The sequence below is a fragment of the Ciconia boyciana genome, chromosome 16 (assembly GCF_034638445.1).
Source record: "Ciconia boyciana chromosome 16, ASM3463844v1, whole genome shotgun sequence".
NCBI lineage: Eukaryota > Metazoa > Chordata > Aves > Ciconiiformes > Ciconiidae > Ciconia > Ciconia boyciana.
Genome location: NC_132949.1, coordinates 8,468,504 through 8,491,424, shown reverse-complemented (window position 1 = coordinate 8,491,424; position 22,921 = coordinate 8,468,504). Strand labels below are relative to the sequence as shown.

Below are 22,921 nucleotides of genomic sequence, written 5' to 3'. Positions count from 1 at the left end.
TTTATGAGCTATGGCTTGCAGCGCCGGCTCCCTTCGCAAGCACCGCTGGAGGTGGCAGGAGGCGTGGGGCGAGGTTTGGACCCAGCTGTTCCCAGAGCAGCCGGGAGCGGGGCCAGCCCTTGCCGGTGAGCAGCTCGCGTTGGCCGATGCGGTCGCATCACAGGCACCTCCAGCCATAAATAACTGCCAGGTTGGTATTAGAAGATGGGTTTTGCTGAGATAGGCTGTGATCAAGAGGAGGCTTCAGGTTTAAAGCTGTACAAGTAAGCCCAAGTGAAAAATGTGGGGGGTTTTTTTGGGTTGGTATGAAATGCCAGGACATGCAGAGCAGAGGTCTTTGTTTTAAGGCAAGGGTTTTCTTTGCAGCTGTACCGGGTATTACTCACCCGTCTGCTCTCCTGCGTGAGTCAGCTCAAAGAGCTGCCATCATAAGACTGAACTGGAAACCGGTATTTCAGCACCCTCCTTGCTCAAGGGCCATCGCTGTGCCACTGAGAGAGGCCACAACAGCATGTGAACAGACCCACGTAACAGCAAGCAGGAGTGGGGACCTGTACCTGCTGGCGGGGGCTGCTGAATCTCACGCCTCAGGGTGCAAACGAACCAGGATCCATCTCTGCTGCGTCCTCCCAGCCGCCTGCCTGCCATTTCCTACACATTTCCCACGGTCTTCAGCTACTGGAGCAAAAGGTATCAGCTTGGACTCCATTTGCGAGCTCGGTTCAGCAAATCCCATCTTTCTAAACTTTTCCTTTTTCTTGCTCAAGTTCAGTTTCTCATCCTCCTCCATGTACTTTGCTCCCTAAGGGCTGGGCTCTGGCTGGGACATGGTTGTTCTCCACATGGCGTGGATCGGCTGCAATAATATTCTGTGTTTTGGTGTGTCTGTCTGGGATCTGGGGGCGGTGGGGGAGTTCAGCCCTGCAGCCTACTCCCGTCATCCAAGCGTGTGGCTCTGCGGGGCTTGGTGGGCTCCTCAGGGGGCTTTGACACATGTTTGGGCAGAGGTGGCAGTGGAAAGCCAGGGAGGGACTGTTTCAGTGCTGAAGCTGGTCAATAATTTGGCGTGTGTGCTCCACGATAGTCACGAAGGTGCTTAAAACAAATTGCATGGTCAGCCCCAAGTTCTTCCACCTTCACAGGCATCCACCCTGGTCCCTCCTCGGCTCAAGCATGCGCTGTGGGTCCTGCTGCTCTGAACTCAGTGCCCCAAACTAGCAGATGAAATGACCTTGACATTTGTGTGTCCGTCCCCCCCCCCTTCCTGTGCCTGCAGTGAGAGCTGCTGCCGCCCCAGCTCTGCGGTGAGGGGATGATAAATCCGGTGGCTGACACTGAATTCATCTCTCCGGGAGAGGGAGGTGGATGAAATATTTGCTGCGTACACATAGCACATGGCAGTGATGGAGAAAACGTTTTAAAGCTGTCACGGGGCGCCCTAAACCAAACAAATGGCATCCGGGTCCATACATTGAAGTTTGTGACCTCCTGAAGGACAAGGCAGGCGGCTGCCCGGGGGGGCTGTGCTCTCCCTTGCCTTGGGCCACTGTGCGGGGAGCCAGACGCAGCGTTTGAGCTGGGGTGGTGTCCGGGCTTGTCAGTCCTGTGCTCTGGGTCCCTGGGGGACAGCAGGGAAGCAGGGCCAGGGTGGGCAGGACATGTCGTGCTTTCCCCTTTGGGACCCAGCCAGCTCCCTGGGGAGCTGGAGCAGCTCCGAGCAGAGCTTGGTGTTGCAGCAGTATTTTCTCTGGAGGGGCTGGGGCTGGCCGGTGAAGCCCCCCCAGGGTGACCGGGGTGCTGACTGCCTCGCGGGCAGCGTGGCCGGAGTCTTCCTTGCACAACCCCACTGTGGAGCTGGCAGGTCTCATGCCAAACCCATGCTCCTGCCCGGGGCTCCTGGAGGAAACGCAGCTTTCACAACCGCCCTGCCCCATGTGGGTGGTTGGAAGTCCCCTTGCTCTTCCCAGAAGGATGGGGTTTGCCTTGACATCCTTCTAAGATGTCCCAAATGGGGTGGGGGGTGCTGTGTCCCCCCCCCATCCTTCCCAGGTACCATTGCTTTTTGCTAGGTGCACTCAAAGCACTCGGGAGAGCCTGTGGAAGAAAAGATGTGCGGTTAGGGAAGAAATAACTGGAAGGCCCTGTAGTAGACAAGGAGGGGAAATGACTGACATCCCTCCCGGGTACGAAATCGCTGGTCCCAGAGCACACAGCAGCCGCAGGTTCCCCGGGGGATGCCCCGGCTGGACAGCCCTGAGGAGAAGGAGCAGGACTGTCCCTGATCTCATTTTGAAACCGCATTCCTCTCCTCCTCGCTGTGCTTTTACTGTAGACCTTGCCAAACTCCGGCAGGCACAGCCTAGTTTTGCAGAGTCATTGGACCCCGTGTTTAAAAGGAGAAGTGAGGGAGGGACATGTTGAAATCAATTTTTTGACTATTTGCCTGTTTCCAGCTGAGAGATTGAGATAAGGGTGAGGGCAGGCTGCGGCTCCGGGATTATCAAACCAAGAGGTAGGGAGATAAACTGCTGTTAATGCTTGTGGAGGGTCCTTTCATACCGGGTTTTCCTTTCAAGGGAAGATACCCTTAAAGAGGGCAAGGATGCCTGTTCTTTGGAGATCTGTTCTCTCAGCAGCACCTATAACCCCATGCACGAGTGAACTGTGGGCTTTATTTATACCGGGGGCAGCCTGTAAGCCCACAGGAGTATAGCCCTATAGCCTGTGAGGAAAAGGGTTTTCCTTTCGGGTGAGTTGTTCTTAAAAGGAATGGAGGGGTTCACTCTATATTGTGTTCACTCTATATTGTGCATATATATGGTACGTGCCCCTGGGTAGTTATTTTAGGGGGCAGATTGATGTCGTGGGGAGGGAGGTCTGTTTTGGGGAATGCTGACCCACTCCCTTTGGAAAACAAAGTCCTTTTACAGTGCTCCTGACCTGGGATGTCTGGGATGTTGTGCAAGGTCCTGGCTAGTTGTCCTGCAGGTTTGGGGCACGGAGTTTACTAGGATTGTGTCTACTAACCAGAACTCTGTGCTACTTCTGGAGCTCCTTTTATAGGGCTTTTCTTATTGTTTCCTGGACAGGGAGTAATTTGAGGTGCAAATACGATGAGATATGTGAACTCAGTGATTTTTTCACCGGTATTTTGTGGAGCAGGTGGCTGCTGGTAAAACCCAGGGGGAAAAAAGGACGTTTGCCGCTCTTGAAACATGATCACTGAATAACTCTCCCTTTGCACACACAGAGGCTCAGAATCATGCGAGCCCTGCACAGAGACCTTCCGTAAGGGCCACGCTGGCCCGTGACGGGGATGTGTGCTGCCCACCCTGCTGGGCTCTGCCTGAGCGTTTCCAGCCGGCGTTGCAAACCAGCCCTGAGCAATGCAGTGAGCAGCTGGGGAACTTTCGGGGAAAGTGCTTTTTAACAGACACTTCCACACTGAAACTGAAGTTTTCTTCTCTAAAACCTGCAAAACCCCAGAACAGGCACCAGCTCCTGGCTGGAGGATGGTTGCCTGATGCTTAGCAATATTTATGATTGCATTGGATTTTATTTCTTCAGTGTTACAAGGAGAAGGGAGGTGGATTTGAGGATTAAGTAAACTCTTACCAGCTGTTCTCTCTGTGCTGGTTGAGGTAAGAGACATTTCTTTGACCCCTGTTATTTTTTGTTGGCAAAAAGCAGCAAAAGGTGTGAGCAGCCTGGGGATGCTGTGTCCGCGTCCTGCCTTTATCTCTGTGCTAGGTTGCTCTTTGCTAGGCCAGATTTTGCTTTTGCAATCAAAGCTAAAAGCAAAGACGGCAGCAATAATTTTCAAACGCCATAGTGCACTTTACAGCTCTACTTCCCACTGACAACATTTTGCAGTGGAGGCCAGTGCTAATGTCCCAGATCAATAAGCAGCATTTGTGTGTGTCAAGGGAGAGGGATGCAGAATAGAAATCAACCCCTCTGCAGTGTCCCCCTCCATCAGCAAGGGAGGATATGCTTTTAAATTGTTTCCCCAAGGTGAAACAAATGCTAGGCTGGATAAAGGCAGGGCTGAGGCTGGCAGGGCTGGGCAAGCACCTCCGAGCATCTCTGCCAGCAAAGGGGACGGGCACCCTCACCGGGCGTGGGGTGAGGAGGCGACTCCACCGCCAAACTGGGGAGCACAGAGGAAGTGATGCCGAAGCCCAGTTCCTTGGGGCTACTGTGCGGGTGCCTGGGGACAGTTACAAAAGAGCCCTCCTGACATGGGAGAGAGCAGAACTGTAACAAGCAGCTTTTTTCAGACCTCAGGGGATGAGGCTGAACGATCGCTGTGAGAGCAGGGATGGATTTCAGCTTTTTGGTGTCTCACTGTATCTCTGGATTTTTATGCCATAGATTAGCTTGGCATCCCGCTGCCTCTGGCAACTTGCTGTGCATGTGCTGGGCAGCCCCTCACAAGCCCCGGTCCCATGCTGGCTGCCCTGGTTAAAGAAAACCTGATCCCCACATCGGCCCGCTGCTGCTGCCAGCAGCCCTTTTTCCATCTCCTGGTCCCCCAACTTCAGGGATCCCCTTTTGCCAATATGACCTGCCTTTACAGGGTTTCAGGGCAAAGGGAAGGTATGTCTCTCCTAAAGCAGCTAAAATAGTGCAACCTGCCTTAATTAAAGGACCAGATGATTACAAGGATGAAAGGGACTGGCTGGCTGCCCCTCCTCATCCTCTCACAGGGATGCTGCTGCCAGCATCCTCCTGCAGCCCTGGTTGGAGCGCGCGTGCTGCAGGGTACCTCCACGCTATTGGATTCATCTCTTTGCAATGCCTCGTACGATAGTTAAGGGGACAAACTTTCCAGTGCAGTTTCCATGGTCGTGGTTTCCTGTTTGGATTAAGCAGAAATCCCTGACAGGCTTGCACAGCACCACTGAACCTGATGTGGAGCCTCTGCCCCCTGCGCTGCAGCTGAAGCATCTTGCTTACAGCTTCCAGGAGCGTCTGGGGGCCAGAAACAGGAAGGCTGGAAAGACAAAAACTCCCCTCGATGGAGAGTGTAGTGTCAGCCATGGTCACCGCTCGGCTTTGCAGAGCCCGTGGGTGCTCAGCAGTTGCAGTGGTGACGTGCAAGTCTTGAGTGCAGGCTGATGTCCTGCCCTGGGCTGTGGGTCTGTCCACTGAGCAGCAAATGCTTGCACAGCTCAACAGCCCCTCCGAACCTGAGCCCAAGGCTGCTCTTAGCTGTGTGTGTAAGTAAAACATCCAGGAGCAAACCAGCTCTTCCTTTGGTCATCTCCTGGGATGCAGCTTCCCCCATTTGCCATCAGTGCAGGCGTTTCGATAGCGATCTTTGAGGGGCGGGCGCTGCTGCCGATCTGTGATAGACAACTGCCTTGCAAGTTGCAATCAGATAAAGTGTTTACAAGAATGAAAGCTGACAGTAAAGCACAAGTTTTTAACTCCATTTCCTGCTGCTTTTTTTCTCAGTAACCAGCTCTGCCTGGACAGCCTGTTCAGGAAAAAGGCCACGCGCCCTTTCCCGGTGCCATTGCCGGCACATGCACTAACTGCATCAGTTCTCGGCCCAACCTTGTTCAACGCGCCCGGGTGCCTCAGGGGTTTCCCACCCTGCAGCTTTTGCACCGGGTTTCAAATCCTCTCCATCCCCCGAGGCTGAAGATGACTTCTGCTTTCTGTGGGGTCCCCGTCTGCGCTCGTGGGGCAGGATGGATCCCAAATACACATGCTGGAGCCCAGATTCTCCACGTTGCTCCTGCCCATCCTCCCCACCAACCCCTTTCCCTGTTGGGCTTTGCCTTCTCAGGACTATTTCTGTCCACTTATTCCCAATTCCTTGCTCATAAATAATAGCAGGGACTGCACGTGACACCCTTCTTTTGCTCCCATCCCGTCTGCACCATGAGGTCCCCATCACCAAGGGGTTGCCTGTGCAGGATGGCGTGGTGGGAAATGGGGCTAGGATGCCTGTGTCCCCGTGCTGCTCTCAAAGGAGGCCTGCGCACGTTTCCGCTTGTTAAAATGGCCATGGCGAGATAAGGTCTGTGGTTTCCTCCGAGCATGCGAGCGAGGGGGAGAGGCGGCAGCGGCAGGCAGAGCTGCAGCCGCTCCCCTGTGTGGTGCTGAGCCTCCCCCCAAGATGGATGCTGCTGACGAGAACCCCGCGGGGACCCTCCCTGGGGAGGAGAGCCCCGAGGTAGGTGGCTGTGACCCCAGGGGGCTGGGGAGCATGTTCGGGGCTGGGAACTGTATTTGGGGTGTGATGGCCCCGGGGAGGAGGTCAGGGTGGCTCTGCCCAGGGGACCCCGGGGTGCAGAGCTGGGTGCCGAGGCTGTAAAAGGGGAATGAGAGAAAAGGGACCAAGTCTGTGTCCTGGCCGGGATGCTTTGCAAGGGTGAGCAAGGAGTGGGGGTGGGGACGTGGGGCTACCATACCCGTGCAAACGTGCACCCGAGGGCTGTGTACGGGGTCAGCTGCAGCTCTCTGCTGGCACCGAGGGTCCCTTCTTAGCTCAGCTACAGCTTCCCAGTGCCTCCCAGCCCCTCTGGGCTCCCTGCTGCCAGGAGATCCCCAAAGCCCTGCTCTTGGCCAACCCAACCGACTTCCTCTGCAGTGGCTGGACAGACGGCATCCCTGCGGCCACCCCCACGGAGATGGGACCTGCAGCTCTGCAGGCCTCTGCCCGGTGTTGCTGGGAGCATGCGGGCACAATCCCCCATGCAGGACCCTGGGATGATCTGTCCTGGTGGTGTCCCCGCCCAGGGACTTGTCCTCCTTCCTAAGTGTCACGGTCTGCAGCCAAGCTGGCCTCCCACACCGGTGACGCTGCCGCAGCTAACGGGGGGTGGGGGGGTGGGTGTCGGCTGCTGGTGGCTGTATGTGGACCTGGATCTAAGCACCGCTCCTGGATTTGAGCTGGGCTCTTGGTGTGGGGATTAGCAGAAGTAAACACATCCTCGTGGCTCAGCTCAGCTTTAGCTTAACCAGTCCTGTGCACATACGGGCGAGCACAAAGCAGATCCCACAGCAGCCATCCCCGATGGCAGAAGGGAGCGACAGAGAGCTGCCCCCCAAATCAACAGCAATTCCTCCCCCTGCCCGCTCGTGCTACTCCACTGCTGGGCCAGGAGCAGACACTTGTGCCTTGCTGATAAGTAACAGCAGCAGAGAAATAAAATCCTTTTTCTCTCCCCGCTGCGCTTGCGACCCTGCTATGGGGCAGCGCTGCCCATGGGGATGCTGAAGGATTTGGGACAGGGCCATGCCCACCGTGCCCTCGTGCTGGTAGGACGGTGCCGGGAGCAGTGGAAAGTGGACAGGCCCCTGGGCAGGGGCTGGCAGGAGCAGGCAGGGACCCTCCTGGGTGCAACGGGTCCCCCTTTCACAGGGGCTGCTGAGCCACCGCAGCCCCTGGCACCGAGCAGCCGTTAAAAGAAGGGACATGGAGGCAGATGGGAGAGAAGCAGCTCAAGGGTTAAACTCGCCAGGGGTGGAAGAGTTGAATTTAGTCCAGATGGCCAGGGGATTATGCCAGCCCTAGATTTGCCATAAGCAAATGTTAATGTTCCAGCTCAGGGTTGGTTTGGTTTTTTTCTATTAGGGGGATCCTAAGGTCATTTTGGGGCCGGGGCTGACCCACAGGTACAGCTCGTCTGTCCATCCGTCCCTGCCAGCCCTGGCTGAGCGGGGTGCTGGGGGCATGCTCAGTGTACGCCCCTCGGCACAGAAAGGGCCAAACTCGTTTCAAAAATTTCCATTATATTTTTTGCCTTCGCGCCCTTGCACTCCCAGAGGCTCCAGCACCGGGAGCCGTAACGGATGGCACAGGGGCACCAGTCCCCCTCCCTCTGCCTGCGTCATCTGGCTCGTGGCGGTGGCAAAGTCACCGTCACCTGGCCAGGCTCCGCAGCAGGAACGAGTTGCTCAGCCACGGTGGTGGCCAAATCCGGACCGTGCTTAGAAAAGCAGATGCAGGACAGGCTCAGGCTCGGTGTCAGGGAGGGAACAGGGGGTAAGGACAGGCTGATGGCTGGGGTTTGCCAGGGAAAAGAGTATTTTTGGCAGAGGTCATTTGATGTCCTGGATGGACCCATGCAGAGCTGGGATGAGTGGGAGGTGACATTTGAGGCAGGGGACGATGAGGGCTGCGTGGGCAGCAGGACCCCACGGCCAGCCCTGGGGCTCAGCACCACTGGAGCCGGGCTGTGCCTTGTCCCGTGGCACCGTTCTAATTTAACTGCCTTTTGGAAAGTAAATGCTATTGCTGATCATCATTCACGTGGGGAATGGACCTTCAGCTCAACAGCAAGCAATGCACCGTTGCAGCAGCGCTCATCTTTCTTTCTGGCAAGGGGACTCAAGTCACGAATCCCGATGGCTTTTTGGTGTCTCCTTGCCCATAGCTGCCTTGCCCAGCCTGCAGCTCCTCACTGTGCTCTGGCCACCTGCCCTCTCCCTTGGCTGGTTTGCTCTCCAGCCTGGTCCTGCTGGGCCTGGCCGGGCCAGTGAGCAGCGCTGTGGGGCGAAGGCGGGTGGCTGGCTTTTAAAGCCTCCTACAGGTCACCCCAAATTGCTGTTGCCATCCTCACTACCCCCTCCTCAATTAATGGGGCTTGGGGGTGAAGCCCCTGTGCTGCCCCACCAGTAGGTGATGGAGGAAGTGGTCCCTCGGCCATGGGGTGCCTGCAGGGTGTCACAGCATCCTTTGGGGCATCCCACCCTGCCGGGCTGTGGGTGATGCCACCCCATCCCAGCTGGTCTGCCCTACCCAGTTGCAGTTTCCTCCTAAAACCACCCTCTACCACAAGACCTGACAGGAAGCCTCTCTGCTTCTCTTCTTTCTCTAGATGGATCTGTCCCACCGGTTCTCCAAGAGAGAGGTACGAGCGTGGCCCCACCACAGTCTCCCTTGGTGGCACTGGAGGGTCTGGCAGCGCTGCTGGGGCTTGGGAACACGGCTTAGCTCCTGAATATGCTCCCCAGGGACAGCCATGGTGGCTGGGCAGGGCTGGATGCTGGGAGGGGTCTGGCAGGGACCGGCGGGGAGCTCGGGGAGCTGGGCGGGGGAACACCCCGCTAATCCTGGGGGATGCACGGAGCAAGTCCCTGCTGGTCTGGCCCCATGCGAGGTGTCGGCACTCCCCCGGCAGCTGGCCCTGCTCTACGAGGAGGTCCTCTACACCATCCTGTACCGCCTGGGCAAGCCTGAGCAGCACCATGTCGCAGACACCCAAGAGCTCTATGCCTACGTGCAAAAGGTGGGTCCCCACCTCCCCAATGGGGTCCCCAAAATCTGTCTCCTGACATGTCCACCCTCCCAGCTAAAGGAGATGGGTGGCACTTGGAGGGAGCTTTTAACGGGCACCTTAAAAGACGTAGCAGTAGTGTCCAGCTGGAGGGCTGGGACAGCTTGTGGCTGGGAAGTATTAGCCTTAGGGAGAAATATTTATCTGTGGCTCGGGATGGTGGGAAGAAGGCTCTTCCTCAAGAGCTTTCAGCTGGTCCCCAGCCCTTCTGCTGGGCTCTTTGCTCCTCTCCTCTCCCCTTGAGCTGCAGCTGACTCCCGGGGAGCGGAGGGAAGCCCCTGGCTGCTCTCCAGCCACTGTTAACAGGGCAGCATCCGTTACTGGCCCTAATATCTACAACAGGCTTTCGGCATGGATGCGGAGGAGCACAGCGTCATCATGCAGCAGGTCAAGGAACTGGAGGTATGCGGCGAGATGGCGTCTCCCCAGTATGCTGCAACCAGGGGTCCCCCTGCATCGGGGTGGTGCTGGGCGGCTGTGGTGCCTCCCAGCCCCTGTGTTCAGGCTTTGGGTTACGGGATGCCCCGGGCTGTGCTGGGAGAGTTGCTCAGGAGCTGTTTGCTGGCATGAGCAGCAGTCAACGATGCAATCCTTCTCGAGCCCCATCTTTCCTCATGGGGTTGGTGACCCCACATTAAGCTTTTTTTTTTTTCTTTTCTTCCAGAGCCCAATTTTTTGCCTGAAAGCAACTGTGAAGGAAGCCAAGGGGATTTTGGGTAAAGACGTCAGCGGTAAGTGGGGACGGGTGAGTGTCCCATCAGGAAAGGGACAGCCGCTTCTCCCGACGGGGACTTCCACATGTCTGCCCTCGCAGGGTTCAGCGACCCATACTGCCTGCTGGGCATTGATGCCAAGAGCCAGGAACTGGCCCACCCTGACCACAAGAAGCGGATGAAGGCTGTGGTCAAAGACCTCATCCCTGAAGACCAGATCCATCGCACGCAAGTCATAAGCCAGACCCTCAGCCCGGTGTGGGACGAGACATTTATCCTGTAATCTGCCACCCCTTGGCTTTGCTCACTGGGGGGCTGGAAGGGGTGTCCAGGGCTCTTGGGGGTGGATGCGGGGGGGTTCACACTCGCCCCAAACAGGATCTGGGGCTCTGCTGGGGCAATGCCCACTGGGGCTTGCCAGGCTTCTGATCTGACCTGTGCAGCAAGTCAAGGGAGGTGAAAAACAAAAGCGTGGCAAAAATCCCTCTCTTGGGGCTCTCCTGCCACTTCCCCAGGCTGCCCGGGGTGGGTTAGGGTCTGACCCAAGGAGGAGCCTCCTGCCTGTAATCCCCAGTTGTCCTGCCTGCTTGCTGCTGGTCCCTTGGAAGCTGCTCGACTAACAGCATCCTCCTGCTGGTGTCTTGCAGGGAGTTTGAAGACATGGAGACGGCCAGCTTCCACCTGGACATGTGGTGAGTGGCAGCACTCCCCAGCCAGCGACCCCGACCCCCAGCCCTGAGCGGGGTCCTGCCTCCTGGGGAGGGTCACTGGGGTGGTCCTTCGACCTGCATGCTTTAACAAGCCCCAGAAACCAGCAGGGGATCCCTTTCCCCATCAGTTTCTGCTGGAGCGGTGCACAGTGCAGGATGCGACCAGAGTGAGCAGAGACCCCAGCCTGGCTTTGTCCAGGCAGGGCTGATCCTGAGCCCCGATTTTATTTATGGCAAGAAGCCATTTGCTTGCAGATTTTGGCTGGACAGCCAGTTTTGGGGGTGGCCTCAGTCCAGACATATTCTTGCCCCAGCACCTTCCCTTCTCCACTGTCATTGTGGCTCCTTGAACTGTTTTGCAATTGCCTGAATGCTCTCCTTTCCCCCACGGTGGGTTTTGCTGCCCGCCCTCACAGGGACTCGGACATGGTGGAGTCCGTGCGGCACAAGCTGGGGGAGCTGACAGACCTCCACGGCCTCAAACGGTTGGTGCTGGCCTGGTCCTAATGGCTGCTGAGGAAAGAGGGTTTGGAAAGTGCTTATTTGCCTGCTGGATTTTAAAAATTGCCTTTGGAAGGAGGGAGGGAGGCCGGCAGGTCTGCGGCACCCTTCTTTGCCCTGACTGCGGCTGGGTCACGGCTGCAGGAAACCTTTTCACCCCCTCCTTCGTTCATGACTTTCAGGATCTTTAAAGATGCTCGCAAAGACAAAGGGCAGGACGATTTCCTGGGGAACGTGGTCCTTCGCCTGAAGGTGAGCCCCGTGGTGCATCCTCTCCTCCACGTGACTCCCCAGGTGCCGGTTAAACCTCACGGGGTCCGGGCAGGATCCCAGCCCCGTGGCAGCACTGAGCTCACCCAGGATCCCGGCTCAGAGCCGCAAATTGATGCCAGGTCCCTCAGTACAGTGGCAGGTGCCCCAGCCACTCCAACACACTCGCTCAGTGTTTATACATCTTTTATTTTTAATCCAATACTAGAGTTATCCAATACAGCATCTTCCTGCCCCATTAATGCAGTGGGACCTGGTCCCTGAGTGGGATCCTTCCCCCGGGAAGGCTGCCCGCGGCTTCACCCTTGTCTCTGTGTGTGCAGGACCTGCACTGCTGGGACGACCGGTGGTACCAGCTGGAGCCACGGACGGAGACGTACCCCAACCGGGGACAGTGTCACCTGCAGTTCCTGCTGACTCACAAGAAGGTAGGAGGGGATGGGGAAAGGGGTCCCTTTCCATTGCCTTGGCAGGACGGGGCAGTTGCTTGTCCCTTGGGGCCTATCTTGGGGTCACAGATCCCTGCCCCAGGACCAGAGGTGCCAGCACCAGGGTTTGCATGTGCTGGAAACCAGCTTGACCCTCCCCTGAGCTCCATGCCAGCATGGGGGCCTTGCTCCTGGTGCACCTGCACCCCTTGGCTCAGCTTCAAACGAGGGTCTCTGGCCCCATGCTTTTTGGGCTCCTGTGCCCCCACTCTCTGACTGCGTCCCTGCATGATCAGGCAAGTTATCATTACTGCTTCTATGCCTTTTCTCTTTTCAGAGGGCCACCACGAGCAGCCGAACACAGCCGAGCTACACTGTCCATCGTCACCTCCTGCAGCAGCTGGTGTCCTATGAGATCCTTCAGCACCAGGTACCGAGGGGAAGAAGCAGCCCTCCATCAGCTGGGCTGGGGTGAGGGCTTCCTTTGGAGCCCATCACGCCTGACACGTTGCTCAGTGTGATGGGGAAGAGGGTCATGATGATTCCTTCCTGTGCCTGGCATCATTATGGGGCACCCATTCCTCCTGTTGTCCTGCAAACACACCCCACCCCGGTGGCGGTCCCCCTCCTCGCTCAGCCCAGCTTGCTCCAGGACACGCCACCCTCCTCTTGCATCCTCGCAGGCTGGCAGCATCGCCTGGGACGGGGAGCTGAGCAGGCACGCCAGCACCGTGCTGTACCTGCATGCCACGCAGAAGGATCTCTCCGACTTCCACCAGGTCATGGCGTGAGTACCCCACGCCTGGGGAGCCACGATGTAGCGTCAGGGGGGTCAAGGGCCCCGACGCCTTCCCTGGAGCCATCTGACCTCAGCTGGTCTCTCCCATGAGCTCAGTGTGGCTGGTATTGCCCGCTGCCCTGAGCAGCACCAGGAGACCTGGGTCCTGCTCCTGCAATCCCAGATGTAGCTGTGGGTGGGGGAGCCCCACGCTGGCCCCTGTGTGCCCCCCAGCCCCCCGGGGCTCAGCCCAGCCTCTCCCTCCTCCCCAGGCAGTGGCTGGCGTACAGCAAGCTCTACCAGAGCCTTGAGTTCAACAGCAACTGCCTGCTCCACCAGATCACCAGCATCGAGTACCAGTGGGTGCAGGAGCGCCTGAGGCCAGAGCAGGTGAGGGGGCTGCGGCACCATGCCGGGGGCAGAGATCAGGGAAACGTGCCCCGTGCACCCAACCCTGAGCCTCTCCTCCCAGCTCCCGGGGCTGTTTCCCTCCCTGTGTTCCAGGAAGGGCAGGATCTTGTGGGGTACAGGGGTGCTGGGGCAGCTGGAGGGCATTTCTGGGAAGAACCAGCCACGGGGACCAGGACAACCCACAGGTCAGGGAGCCCCTTTGCCCTGGGGGTTTGTTCCTCCTCTCCATGGAGAACCCCTTACCCTTTGCACTGACATCCCCCTCCTCCATTGTTGCCATCAAGTCAATCACAACCCCCTGAAAAACTTAAATATGACCCAATTCCTACTTTTCTCCGCCCGTTTTCCCAGGGCATCCCAACACCCTGCTGAGATTCTGGATTTTTCATGCATAGCAATGAGGTTTAAGCGCAAAGCTCAGTTCACCCCCTCCAGGGAGAAGTAACTTGAGGCATCAGGGGGTTTTCCCATCCCTGGAGCAGGCTAGAAAGGAACAGGAGCCACCAGCTCCCTCCACCATGGTGCCGTGGTCCTGCTGGCATCTCTGTACGCTGCTGAGGAGGACAGCGTGTGTTTCCTTCCTTCTCCTCAGAAAGCAGAGCTGGCCGAGTCCTTCCAGTCCTTGCTGACTTATGGGGTCTCCCTCGTCCGGAGGTACCGCATCATTTTCCCCCTCACTGTCCCGAGGTCCACGGAGAGGCTCCAGTCCCTGCTCCGGTGAGTTGAGCACCGGTGCCAGCTGCGCATGGGACCATGTGGCTTGGCCACCATGATGGACAAGCCTCTAAGCTTGTCCCACGTCAGCCCTTTCTGCCCCCTTCTAGGCTGCTGTGACACTTGTCCCTGTCCTGTCCCTCACGCTGGGCTCCCCATGGGGGAAGTTGTTGGGAGGGCAAGGTCTGTTTGGGTAGGGTCTCTGGGGGGAGAGGTGGTTGTTTCTGATGAGCTGGTGCTGGATTTCACTCAAGGTTCTCACTTTGCAGGGTCCTGGTCCAGATGTGCAAAATGAAAGCTTTCCATGAGCTGTGCACGCTCAGCCCTGACCTCCCCCAGATGGTCTCCACGGCGTTGAAGGTAGTGGGACTGGGGGTCTCACCCTCCCCAGCCCCGGGGAGGTGGGACCCTCTGGCTCTCCCTTCCCATCCATCCCCTGCCCAATGCCCACAGCTCAGCAAAGCCACAGAGACCACCATGGGGGGGAAATACCTGCCTCTCTTCAGCCTGGTGGTCCCAGCCTGTAGTTCCTAGCCTAGTAGCCATGGAGCTGGCTCCTGACCACACCCAGGGGACAGGGAGAGTGAAGGGAGTGACAGAGCTGGCTTTGCTCCTCCTGCTTCCCTGCCATCACACCAGGACTCCTCTCTTGCAGTCAGGCACAACAGAGTGGTTTCACATGAAGAAGCAGCACCTCAAGCCCATGGTGAAGGTCAGTTCCCACCTCTGCCTCTCTAACATTATAAGAAGCAATTTGCTGGGCCTGGGGCAGGAGGCCCAAGGGGGTGGGAAGAGAAGACTGAGATGAAGCTTCTCCAGTTTTCTCATACAGTCAAGGCATTTGGGTTTCCAGCTTAAAAATACCATGAGCCATGTTACCTGCAGCTGCCGAGGTGCATTGAAGCTTAAGGCCTTGGCACGATGCTCAGGAGAACAGGAGGTGGTCCCAGCCCAGCCACGCAAGCACAGGGCGACAGTGGATGTTACTGACAACTTCTTGGTGCTCCTGATGTGGATCTAATGACAGATTGCTACCCCACGAGAGCAAATCATAGAAATAAAACAGATTGGAATGGAGCCCAGGTCATCTCAAAATCACTGAGCATCCAAAACAAGCTGTTCCTTCCTTTGCAGAGCATGGAGGAGAATGGCAAAGCTTTGTCCAGACTCCTCCTGGAGGTGATAGAAGATCTCCAGCAGTGCCAGAAAATCTGGAATAAATTCTTCATCAAGTAGGTTTCGGGTCTTGATCCCCCCTCATCCACCTTCCCTGGGGTCAAGAGCAACACGGCACTTTGATGCCTCATTCCTTGGCTCTTGGGCTCCACAGATGGCATCTGTGGTCCCACCTCTGCCTCTTAGAGCTGTACTGCCCTCGCCCTTACGCAAGGGCATGGCCTGGGCGGGTTTGCTGGGATGGGTTTGCTGGACTGGGGCTGGCAGGTTCCTGACTCCCCATTTCTCTCTTGCAGTACCTTGAAGTTGAATCTCTTCTCCATCGCCTACCTGGAGCTGGAGAGCCTGGTGAGCAAGTCTGGGCTGCTCTGCAGTCGTGGGACTAAGGTCTAAAGCCAGTCTGAGGTTTTTGGCCACCCTTCAGGTGGCAACTGGTTGTTGCAAGCCTGGAAAGGGAGCAAGCCAGGGAAACTCTTCATCTTTCCCTGCGTGCCCATAAAGTGACTATCATCTGCTTACTTGACCCAATGAATGTCTTGAAATTCCACCCAAAAGGAATAGGAGTCCCTGAGCTGACCCTCACCCCATGGCTCCAGAGATCCTCTAGCAGACCAAGCCTTCCTGGCTGGACCCTCACTAACCACTGTCCCCCCTTCCCCTGCTCACCGCCAGGTCGCAGCGCATGTCCAGGAGCAGCTGCATGAGGTGGACAGCAGCATGTCCAAGCCCACGGCCGAGAGCCTTTTCCAGCTCTACATGAACCTGCAGGAGCTCTATCGGATGAAGGACTTCCTCCCAAAGAGGTATCCAAGCCAGAGAGAGGAGAGGGGAGATGCCGAAGCGAGGGAAGGAACGGTTAATTGAGAGGAGCTCCAAATTCTTCTCATTCACCTACATCACTAATTACACACAAGGCAGACCAGGCTGTTGGTGTCTGGTGTCGATGTGAGCATCACCAGAAGGGTTTCAGGCTTGTCTCTGAGTGGGGTTGATGGAGACCTCAACTTCCAGATAAGGGAAGGTTTCTCCTTAGCACAGTGCTACGTGCTGCCTCCACCTTGGGGCAGTTTCTTGTATGTGAGAGCAAGGAGGGGTAATGGCCCAGTGCCATTGCTCTGCAGTTGGAGAAGCTGGTGCCTTCATCCACAGGCTTGGATCTCTGGCTCTGAGCAATTTCCACCAGTGGTTCAAGGAAGCTGTGCCCCAGTGGCTGCAGAAGGCCTACACCATCGCGCTGGAGAGGGCACAGAGAGCCGTCCAGATGGACCAGGTAACCTGGGGAGGAGAACATCTGCCTCCATCCTTTGGGGACGCGCCTTGCCGCTGTGCCTGGCTCACAGCATTGAGATCACCACGTAGGTGCCTCTTGCAGCCCAGGAGTGGGCTGGTTCCTCTCCCAAACGCATAACAAAGGACGTGGTCTCCTGGACCAGTTGATCCCACCCTGGCACCACACCGCATCCCCGTGCCCCTTCCCTCTCTGCTCTCTGGCAGCCCAGGTGAGCTGATGAGCCTGTGTTTGGGCCATGCTGTGAGCATCCCCTTCGCTTCTGACCTTTAGAAAGAGAGGAGGGAAGACAGCCATGGGGCCACAGGCTCCCTGCCCCACTCTTCAGTGTGGTCCAACAACACTGCGTTAGAGTATGATGGGGCACAGCCCGGTGAGGGGAGCTTGGGACACTCCATCCATCCTCATCTCCTCCACTCTCCAAAGTGACTGGGTGATGACATCAGGATACATGGAGCTGATGACGGGCCAGAGAGCCCCAAAGTAAAGGAGCAGCTCTCCTGTCTGGGGTGGCTCATTTCCACACAAGCTAAGTTGCATTTGTTTTCTCTGCCCTCCCAGTTGACGCCCTTCGGAGAGCACAACAAGCACAGCACGTCCACTGTTGACCTGTCCACCTGCTATGCCCAGATCGTGAAGACCTGGCAGCAGCTCAACTGGCCAGACCCCGAGGAAGCCTTCATGATCATGGTGAAGCTTGTGGAGGTTTGTATACTGGGCCCTGCTGGCAGATGCTATGCTCACAGGCATCAGCAGATGGAGTTTCCTCTCCTGCTCTTGGAGACATGCCTCCATGAATGGGGCCAGTGTCCCACACCAATGTGGCAGGGTCCCCTGGCCCCGTGGTGGTCCCTGTGCTGCCCAGCTCAGTCCCATTGGCTTCTTCTCTATCCTGCAGGACATGTGCAAAATCGCCCTGATGTACTGCCGGCTCATCAAGGGGAGGGCTGAGGCTCTGTCACTGAACGAGGGTGAAGCAGCCAACAGGGTTGGTATTGGGGCAGGGTCCACTGCTTAGGAAGAGGCAGGATTTGGCTGTGGTTTCTGGGCAAAGAAGGACATGAGCTGCTGAGCACCCAGCCGACATCCCGGGTCTGGCTTTCATGGGGACCATTTGACCCCTGATAGCCATAACCCTGGAAAATCAGGAGGGAAGCGGTGTGAGCAGGGGGAGCAGGATGTCGATGGAGATGTGGATGGGGATGGGAATAGGGATGAGGATGGGAATAGGGATGAGGATGGGAATAGGGTTGGGGATGGGAATAGGGTTGGGGATGGGAATAGGGTTGGGGATGGGAATAGGGTTGGGGATGGGAATAGGGATGGGGATGGGAATAGGGATGGGGATGGGAATAGGGATGGGGATGGGAATAGGGATGAGAATGAGAATGAGGATGGGGATGAGGATGAGGATGGGGATGGGAATGGGAATGGGGATGGGGATGAAGATGGGGATGGGGATAGTGATTGGGATGGGACTGGGGATGGGGATGGAGCTGGGGATGGGGCCGGTGGGACACCCTGAAGCAGACCTACCTCCGCCAGCTCTGCATCGTGGTGAACAACATCAAGCAGCTGCGGCTGCTGATCCTAAAGCTGCCGTCGCAGCTGGACTGGGCCCAGCTGGAGCAGCGCACAGGAGCGGTCATCGACCGGCAGCAGATCCAGCACACACTGCACAGCCAGCTCGACAGCACCGTCTCCTGCCTGGACCATGAAGTCCGGGACGTGGTGAAAGCCCTGGCCACGAAGGTGACCGCCTGCCACTGCCTTGATCCTCACCTGGCCCAAAGTGGGGAGGTTTCACCCAAGGGGGCCTGGAGCCCATAATGCTCCTGGGATGGAGACAAGGTGGACCCGGGCATGGGGAGGCTGGTGCAGAGGGCAAAGCCCAAGTGCCTCTCTGCATTTCTCCCTGGCAGCTGGAAAAGGGCATCGCCAGACACATCCAGGAGCTCTCATCTTCCCATGACACCCAGGAGCCTGAGGATGTAAGTACCTGGGCTGGCCCCTCCTGGACCATCTTTTTTGGGCAGCTGTGAATAACCCTTGCCTACTTGGTGGAGGCCCCCATCACCCTTCCTCACCTCTCCCTGACTCATGCCTGGGGCACAGAACACACCAGCGATGGGGCCCAGACCTCCATATGCTTCATTTGATGCCTGTGTCAGCAACAGGACCAGACTGGGCACAGCCTGCCCATGTCTTCACTGTGGGAGGAAGCCCCTCTGGACCCCCTCTGCCCTGTTGGCTTCAGTCAGCAGTGCTCTGCCCCTCTCCCCACTGTGCCCTGCTGGATATGGCCCCCCGTGCCCTCCCCAATGCCCCTCTCCTCTTGCTGCAGTCCATCATCCCGCTCATGAAGTTCCTGGAGTCGGAGCTGCAGTATCTCAATGAGCATCTGGTCCAGGAGAACTTCAAAAGGTGACCAGGGCACTGGGGATGCACCAGGGCAGAGGCCAGCAGCGTCACCATCCCTCAGCAGGAGTGTCCCCCCAGCCCCATGGGGCTTGGGGACATCCCGCTTTGGGGCTGGCTGCTCAGCCCACCGGGATGAGCCAGGTCCCTCTGGGCCAGTTCCTGCTCACAGCCTTCCTCCCTCGCCCCTGCAGCCTCCTCACTCTCCTCTGGCATCACACCTTGTCCGTGCTGTCGGCAGCTGCGGGGCAGCAGGTCCCTTCGGCCCAGCGCTACAAGAAGCTGCACTGTGCCCTGAAGGTACCAACAGAGGGAACCAAGGGGGTCCCCGGCAGGGACGGGTGTTTGGTGGCCGGCTAACAGCATCCTTCTCCCCAGAGCCTGGAGCTGTGCTTCCACGCTGAGGGCTGCGGGTTGCAGCTGGAGACCCTCCACACCGCAGCCTTCCTGGTACGGGGTGCTGGGGACATAGGGGTCCCCATAGTTTCCTTTGGGTGGTCTCCAGGGAGGGTGTCCCTGGGCTGCAGACCCGTCCGTGTGCTTGACTGTCACCTCCCGTCCTCCTCACAGTCGCTGGAGACTCACCTGGCCCTCTGCTCTGCCACCAGCCGCAAACTCATCCAGAAATACTTCAGCAACAGGATCCAGCAGCAGGTAGGAGTCAGGATGGTGCCCCCAGCCCCTTCCCACACCCTGCCCTTGCACGCCTGAGGCTGCCCGGCACAGCCTGCCTGTGGAAACTGGGATTTCCCCACCACCCTCCCAGTCCTGAGGCTGTTGGGGCTGGTTTTGCCCCAGCAGTGGGCAGGAGGGGATTCAATTGCATCCCAGAGGATGCCTATCACCCCCGGTACCCCAAAATCTCCACTCAGCCTCCACCGGACCCCAGGCATCCCCTCCACAAGCGTTCCGAAAGGCAGCACCCTTATTCTTGTACCCCACTGCTCAGCTGGACACCAGCTCGGAGAAGTACGGGGCCGTGACAATCAAAGCACTGTACCGCCCTTCGGAGCAGAAACTCCGTGTGGAAGTGCTCAACGCTGTCAACCTCATCCCACTGGACTCCAACGGTGGGTGTGGGTGGGCTGGGGAGCCCCACCACCCCGGGACCCCCTGTCCTTGGTCCCCAATACGTCCCTGGGTAGGAGACATGCTGGCAGTGCTTGGAGTAATGGAACTCTGTCTTGATTTGCTTTTGCACTCAAGGAGGTGGATTTGGGGAAGAAGGGGGGTTATTGCAGTGGTCCAGGGTTGTCTGGTGGGATGTAGCAGGCAGGACCAGGCAGGACACTAAGCCCACATCCCGCTGCCTTCACTTTGCAGCACAAGCCAGCAGCCAGGGCAGGCAGCTTTTTTCCACTGTGCAAATCACGTCTCAGACAGAAAAATATGCTGGGGTGACAAGGGACAGTCTCTCGGGTTGGCTGTCATTTGGGAAGGTCTCCAGGAGAGGCCACTCCTATTGCAGCCACCCGTGGCCGATCCATGTGTGGGCAGGGTTGGGGGGTGCAGTGAGGGTGCCCTGACCCCCCCCCAGCCACCCCAGTGTGTCCAGCCACCCTGGCTGGGCTCGGCCGGCCGTGCTGGGGCAGAAGGGGTGGTGGGAGGGGGCTGATGTCTGCACCCCACCAGGCTCGAGCGACCCCTTCGTCCAGCTCACCCTGGAGCCCCGTCATGAGTTCCCTGAGGTGGTGGCTCGGACCACCCAGTGCAAGAGGAATGAGCTGCACCCCCTCTTTGACGAAGCCTTCGACTTGTACGTAGGGGCTGACACTTCCCCCCCCCCCCAATCCCTGCAGCCCCCCCACGCTTCAACCGAGCCCTTGCTATGGGGCTGCTGCTCCGGAAACTGGGTCCTGCCCTGGGCTTTCACCCCCTGCACCCCAGTGGGGGGCTCAGCTGTGGGGTCCCACAGTGGGAGCTGGGGTAGGGGCTCCCCAAACACCTTGGTCCCGCAGGCTGATGTAGGGCTGTGCCGGGGCCCTGTGCTTTGAAAGGGGTTGGGGTCAGTGCAGTGGGGGACAGGTTGGCTTCCCACAGAGCATCACCCTGGGGAAGCCAGTTTGGTCCCTGGAGGGAAGGTTGACTTTCAGGATGGAGGAGATGCGATGTGATGGTCCCCTGCATCCCATCCCCCTGCAGCTTGATCCCCCCCGAGAAGTGCCGGCAGGAGGGGGCCTGCCTGCTGCTGACCGTGTTCGACTACGACACGCTGGGGGCCAACGACCTGGAGGGTGAAGCCTTCTTCCCCCTCTGCCACCTGCCCGGCCTCGACACCGATGAGGACCAGGCTGATGCGGGACGGGTGCCCCAGACCCGCCTCCCCCTCACCCACCCGAAACCCACCGGTACGTGGTGCCGCAGCCGGGCTGAGCCCCGCCGAGCCCCGCTGCATCAGGAGGGGCTGCAGCAAGCGTCCCCCATCATCCCTCCCCTCCTCTCTGGCAGGAGACGAGATCCTCCAGCTGCTGGAGTCCCGGAAGGGGGACAAAGAGGCTCAGGCCTTCGTTAAGCTCCGCAAGCAACGAGCCAAGCAGTCCAAGGAGACGGAGTGAGGGAGGCAGAGGAAGAGCGTCCCAAAATGAGGGGGTCTGGCCAGTGGGACCCCAGGAGTTTTGCCAGTGCTGGAGCTGGAGCCATCCACAGGGGCCAGGGGGACAGAGCGGGTCCCTGTGCCCTCCCCCCACCTCCCAGCACCCATCTCACCCCCACCTTCAGGTAGCAATGCTCCCGTGAGGCTGGGGAGGGTGGGCACATGGTATTTCAGGGGATTTCTTTGCCTGTCCGGACTAGCAACACTACACAGGGGATGTGAAAGTGTGTGGCTGTCCCTGCCCATCCCCATTAGCTTGTCACTGCCGGTGCTGCATCACCTGGCCGTGTCCCCAACCCTCCTGTCTGCCACGCTGTGTCAGGGCAATGCAAATACATCGTCATTTATTTGGGGTGGGGACAATGCATGGCCAAACCTGCGTTGTTTTTTTGGTTTGTTTTTTTTTCTTCTTTTTTGCTTGTGGATAAGCTTCTTATTTTAAATTAAAAGCAACAAAGCTGATGCGTGGGCTGAGCCTGTCCAGGGGTTGCTTTGGGGCAATGGCCGAGGCTTGGGCGAGGGCTTGCCTGTGCTGGATCGGCCAGAATGTTTTCCTCTGCAGGGAATCAGGTAGTGTTGTTCTGAGTTGCAAAATATTGCAAAATTGCAAAATATTACCTACACCGAGGTATAAATCAAACAGCTGCAAAAGCTGCCACTGCCCAGTGGTGCTGGAGGCAAGCAGGGCTGAGCACGCAGCACGGCCACTGCCCGTCAACCTGCTGATGGAGGCGGCAGAGCCGGGTTTTGGCCTGTGAAAGAGCCTGATGAGCTGCACATAAAGCCCAGGTCTGGCTCAGACATGGCAAAAGGCTTTTAGGATGGGTGATGCATGGTGGTTTGGTGATGAAAAAAGGGCCCCAGGCAGATACGTGTGTCCTTGGGGCAGAGGGGATAGGAAGCAGGAGCCACCCCTGCCCAGTGTGGCACTGCCAGCTCCAGGCCTGGCACCTCCCTTGGCAGCCGGTTGGGGTTTGTGTTTTTTGGATTGTTGGCATTTTTTTTTTTTCTTTTTTTTAAAATGTGCATAGCTCTCGTGTGTGTTTTTGTATTTTACCACCAATCGTATCGACCTCAGGGTGCTTGCTGGAGCTGAAGGAGCCTGGGAACTTGCAGGAGCCTGGGAGCTTGCTGGAGCCTGGGCAGCAATAAAGAGCATCACTGTCCCGTGAGCCAAACCACGCAGCACTTTGGGCTACCGAAAGCCCAGAAGCAGTGGGCAGGTCACTGGCGTTGCTCCCAGCCTGTGCAGGGACCTGCATCCCTCTGCTATAGCACATAGGGGACAGTGGTGGGCACACAGGGGACAGTGATGGGAAGCAGCTCTGCAGGGTGCATTGCACATGGGGTGGCCCAGACGTACCAGCAAAAATGCCCAGCAGGGCAGGCGGTTGCTAGCAATTTGCTGGGTATTTTGGAGCTTGTTTTAGCTGCAATTAGAAGTAGTTATAAATCTGGAGCTCCCTCTGCCCCCACCCTGCAAGGAGGTGGCTGTGCTTGAGCTGCAGCAAGCCCCTGGGAGCTGCTGCGTCTGGGGGAAATAAAAGCATCACCCTCCCGGGTGCCTGAGCGCCAGCTGCTTTCTCAGTGGGCTGAACAACTGCTGGGTCAATTCAGGCCAAGCC

At 57.9% G+C, this 22,921-nt stretch overlaps 1 protein-coding gene across 5 annotated transcripts; it reads left to right on the top strand.

Moving 5' to 3' along the window:
• Nucleotides 1-556: 556 nt before the first annotated feature.
• UNC13D (unc-13 homolog D) lies at nucleotides 557-22,921 on the top strand. 5 transcript variants are annotated; one of them, XM_072881428.1, is made up of 32 exons: nucleotides 557-690; nucleotides 8,838-8,870; nucleotides 9,141-9,248; nucleotides 9,639-9,698; nucleotides 9,961-10,027; nucleotides 10,111-10,288; nucleotides 10,657-10,701; nucleotides 11,136-11,204; nucleotides 11,403-11,472; nucleotides 11,814-11,918; nucleotides 12,256-12,348; nucleotides 12,602-12,705; nucleotides 12,969-13,086; nucleotides 13,700-13,824; nucleotides 14,091-14,181; nucleotides 14,477-14,533; nucleotides 14,956-15,053; nucleotides 15,294-15,345; nucleotides 15,670-15,800; nucleotides 16,147-16,267; nucleotides 16,847-16,990; nucleotides 17,184-17,273; nucleotides 17,831-18,037; nucleotides 18,208-18,276; nucleotides 18,630-18,709; nucleotides 18,898-19,003; nucleotides 19,082-19,153; nucleotides 19,274-19,357; nucleotides 19,653-19,773; nucleotides 20,336-20,459; nucleotides 20,846-21,051; nucleotides 21,152-22,921. In XM_072881428.1, the coding sequence occupies exons 2-32, from the start codon at nucleotides 8,838-8,840 to the stop codon at nucleotides 21,256-21,258; spliced, it is 3,135 nt and encodes a 1,044-aa protein (XP_072737529.1). In that variant the 5' UTR covers nucleotides 557-690; the 3' UTR covers nucleotides 21,259-22,921. The 5 variants fall into 5 exon arrangements, 4 of the variants coding, with proteins under 4 accessions (XP_072737529.1, XP_072737530.1, XP_072737531.1 ...); XM_072881429.1 differs by lacking the exon at nucleotides 557-690 and adding an exon at nucleotides 2,400-2,512; XM_072881430.1 differs by lacking the exon at nucleotides 557-690 and adding an exon at nucleotides 3,588-3,641.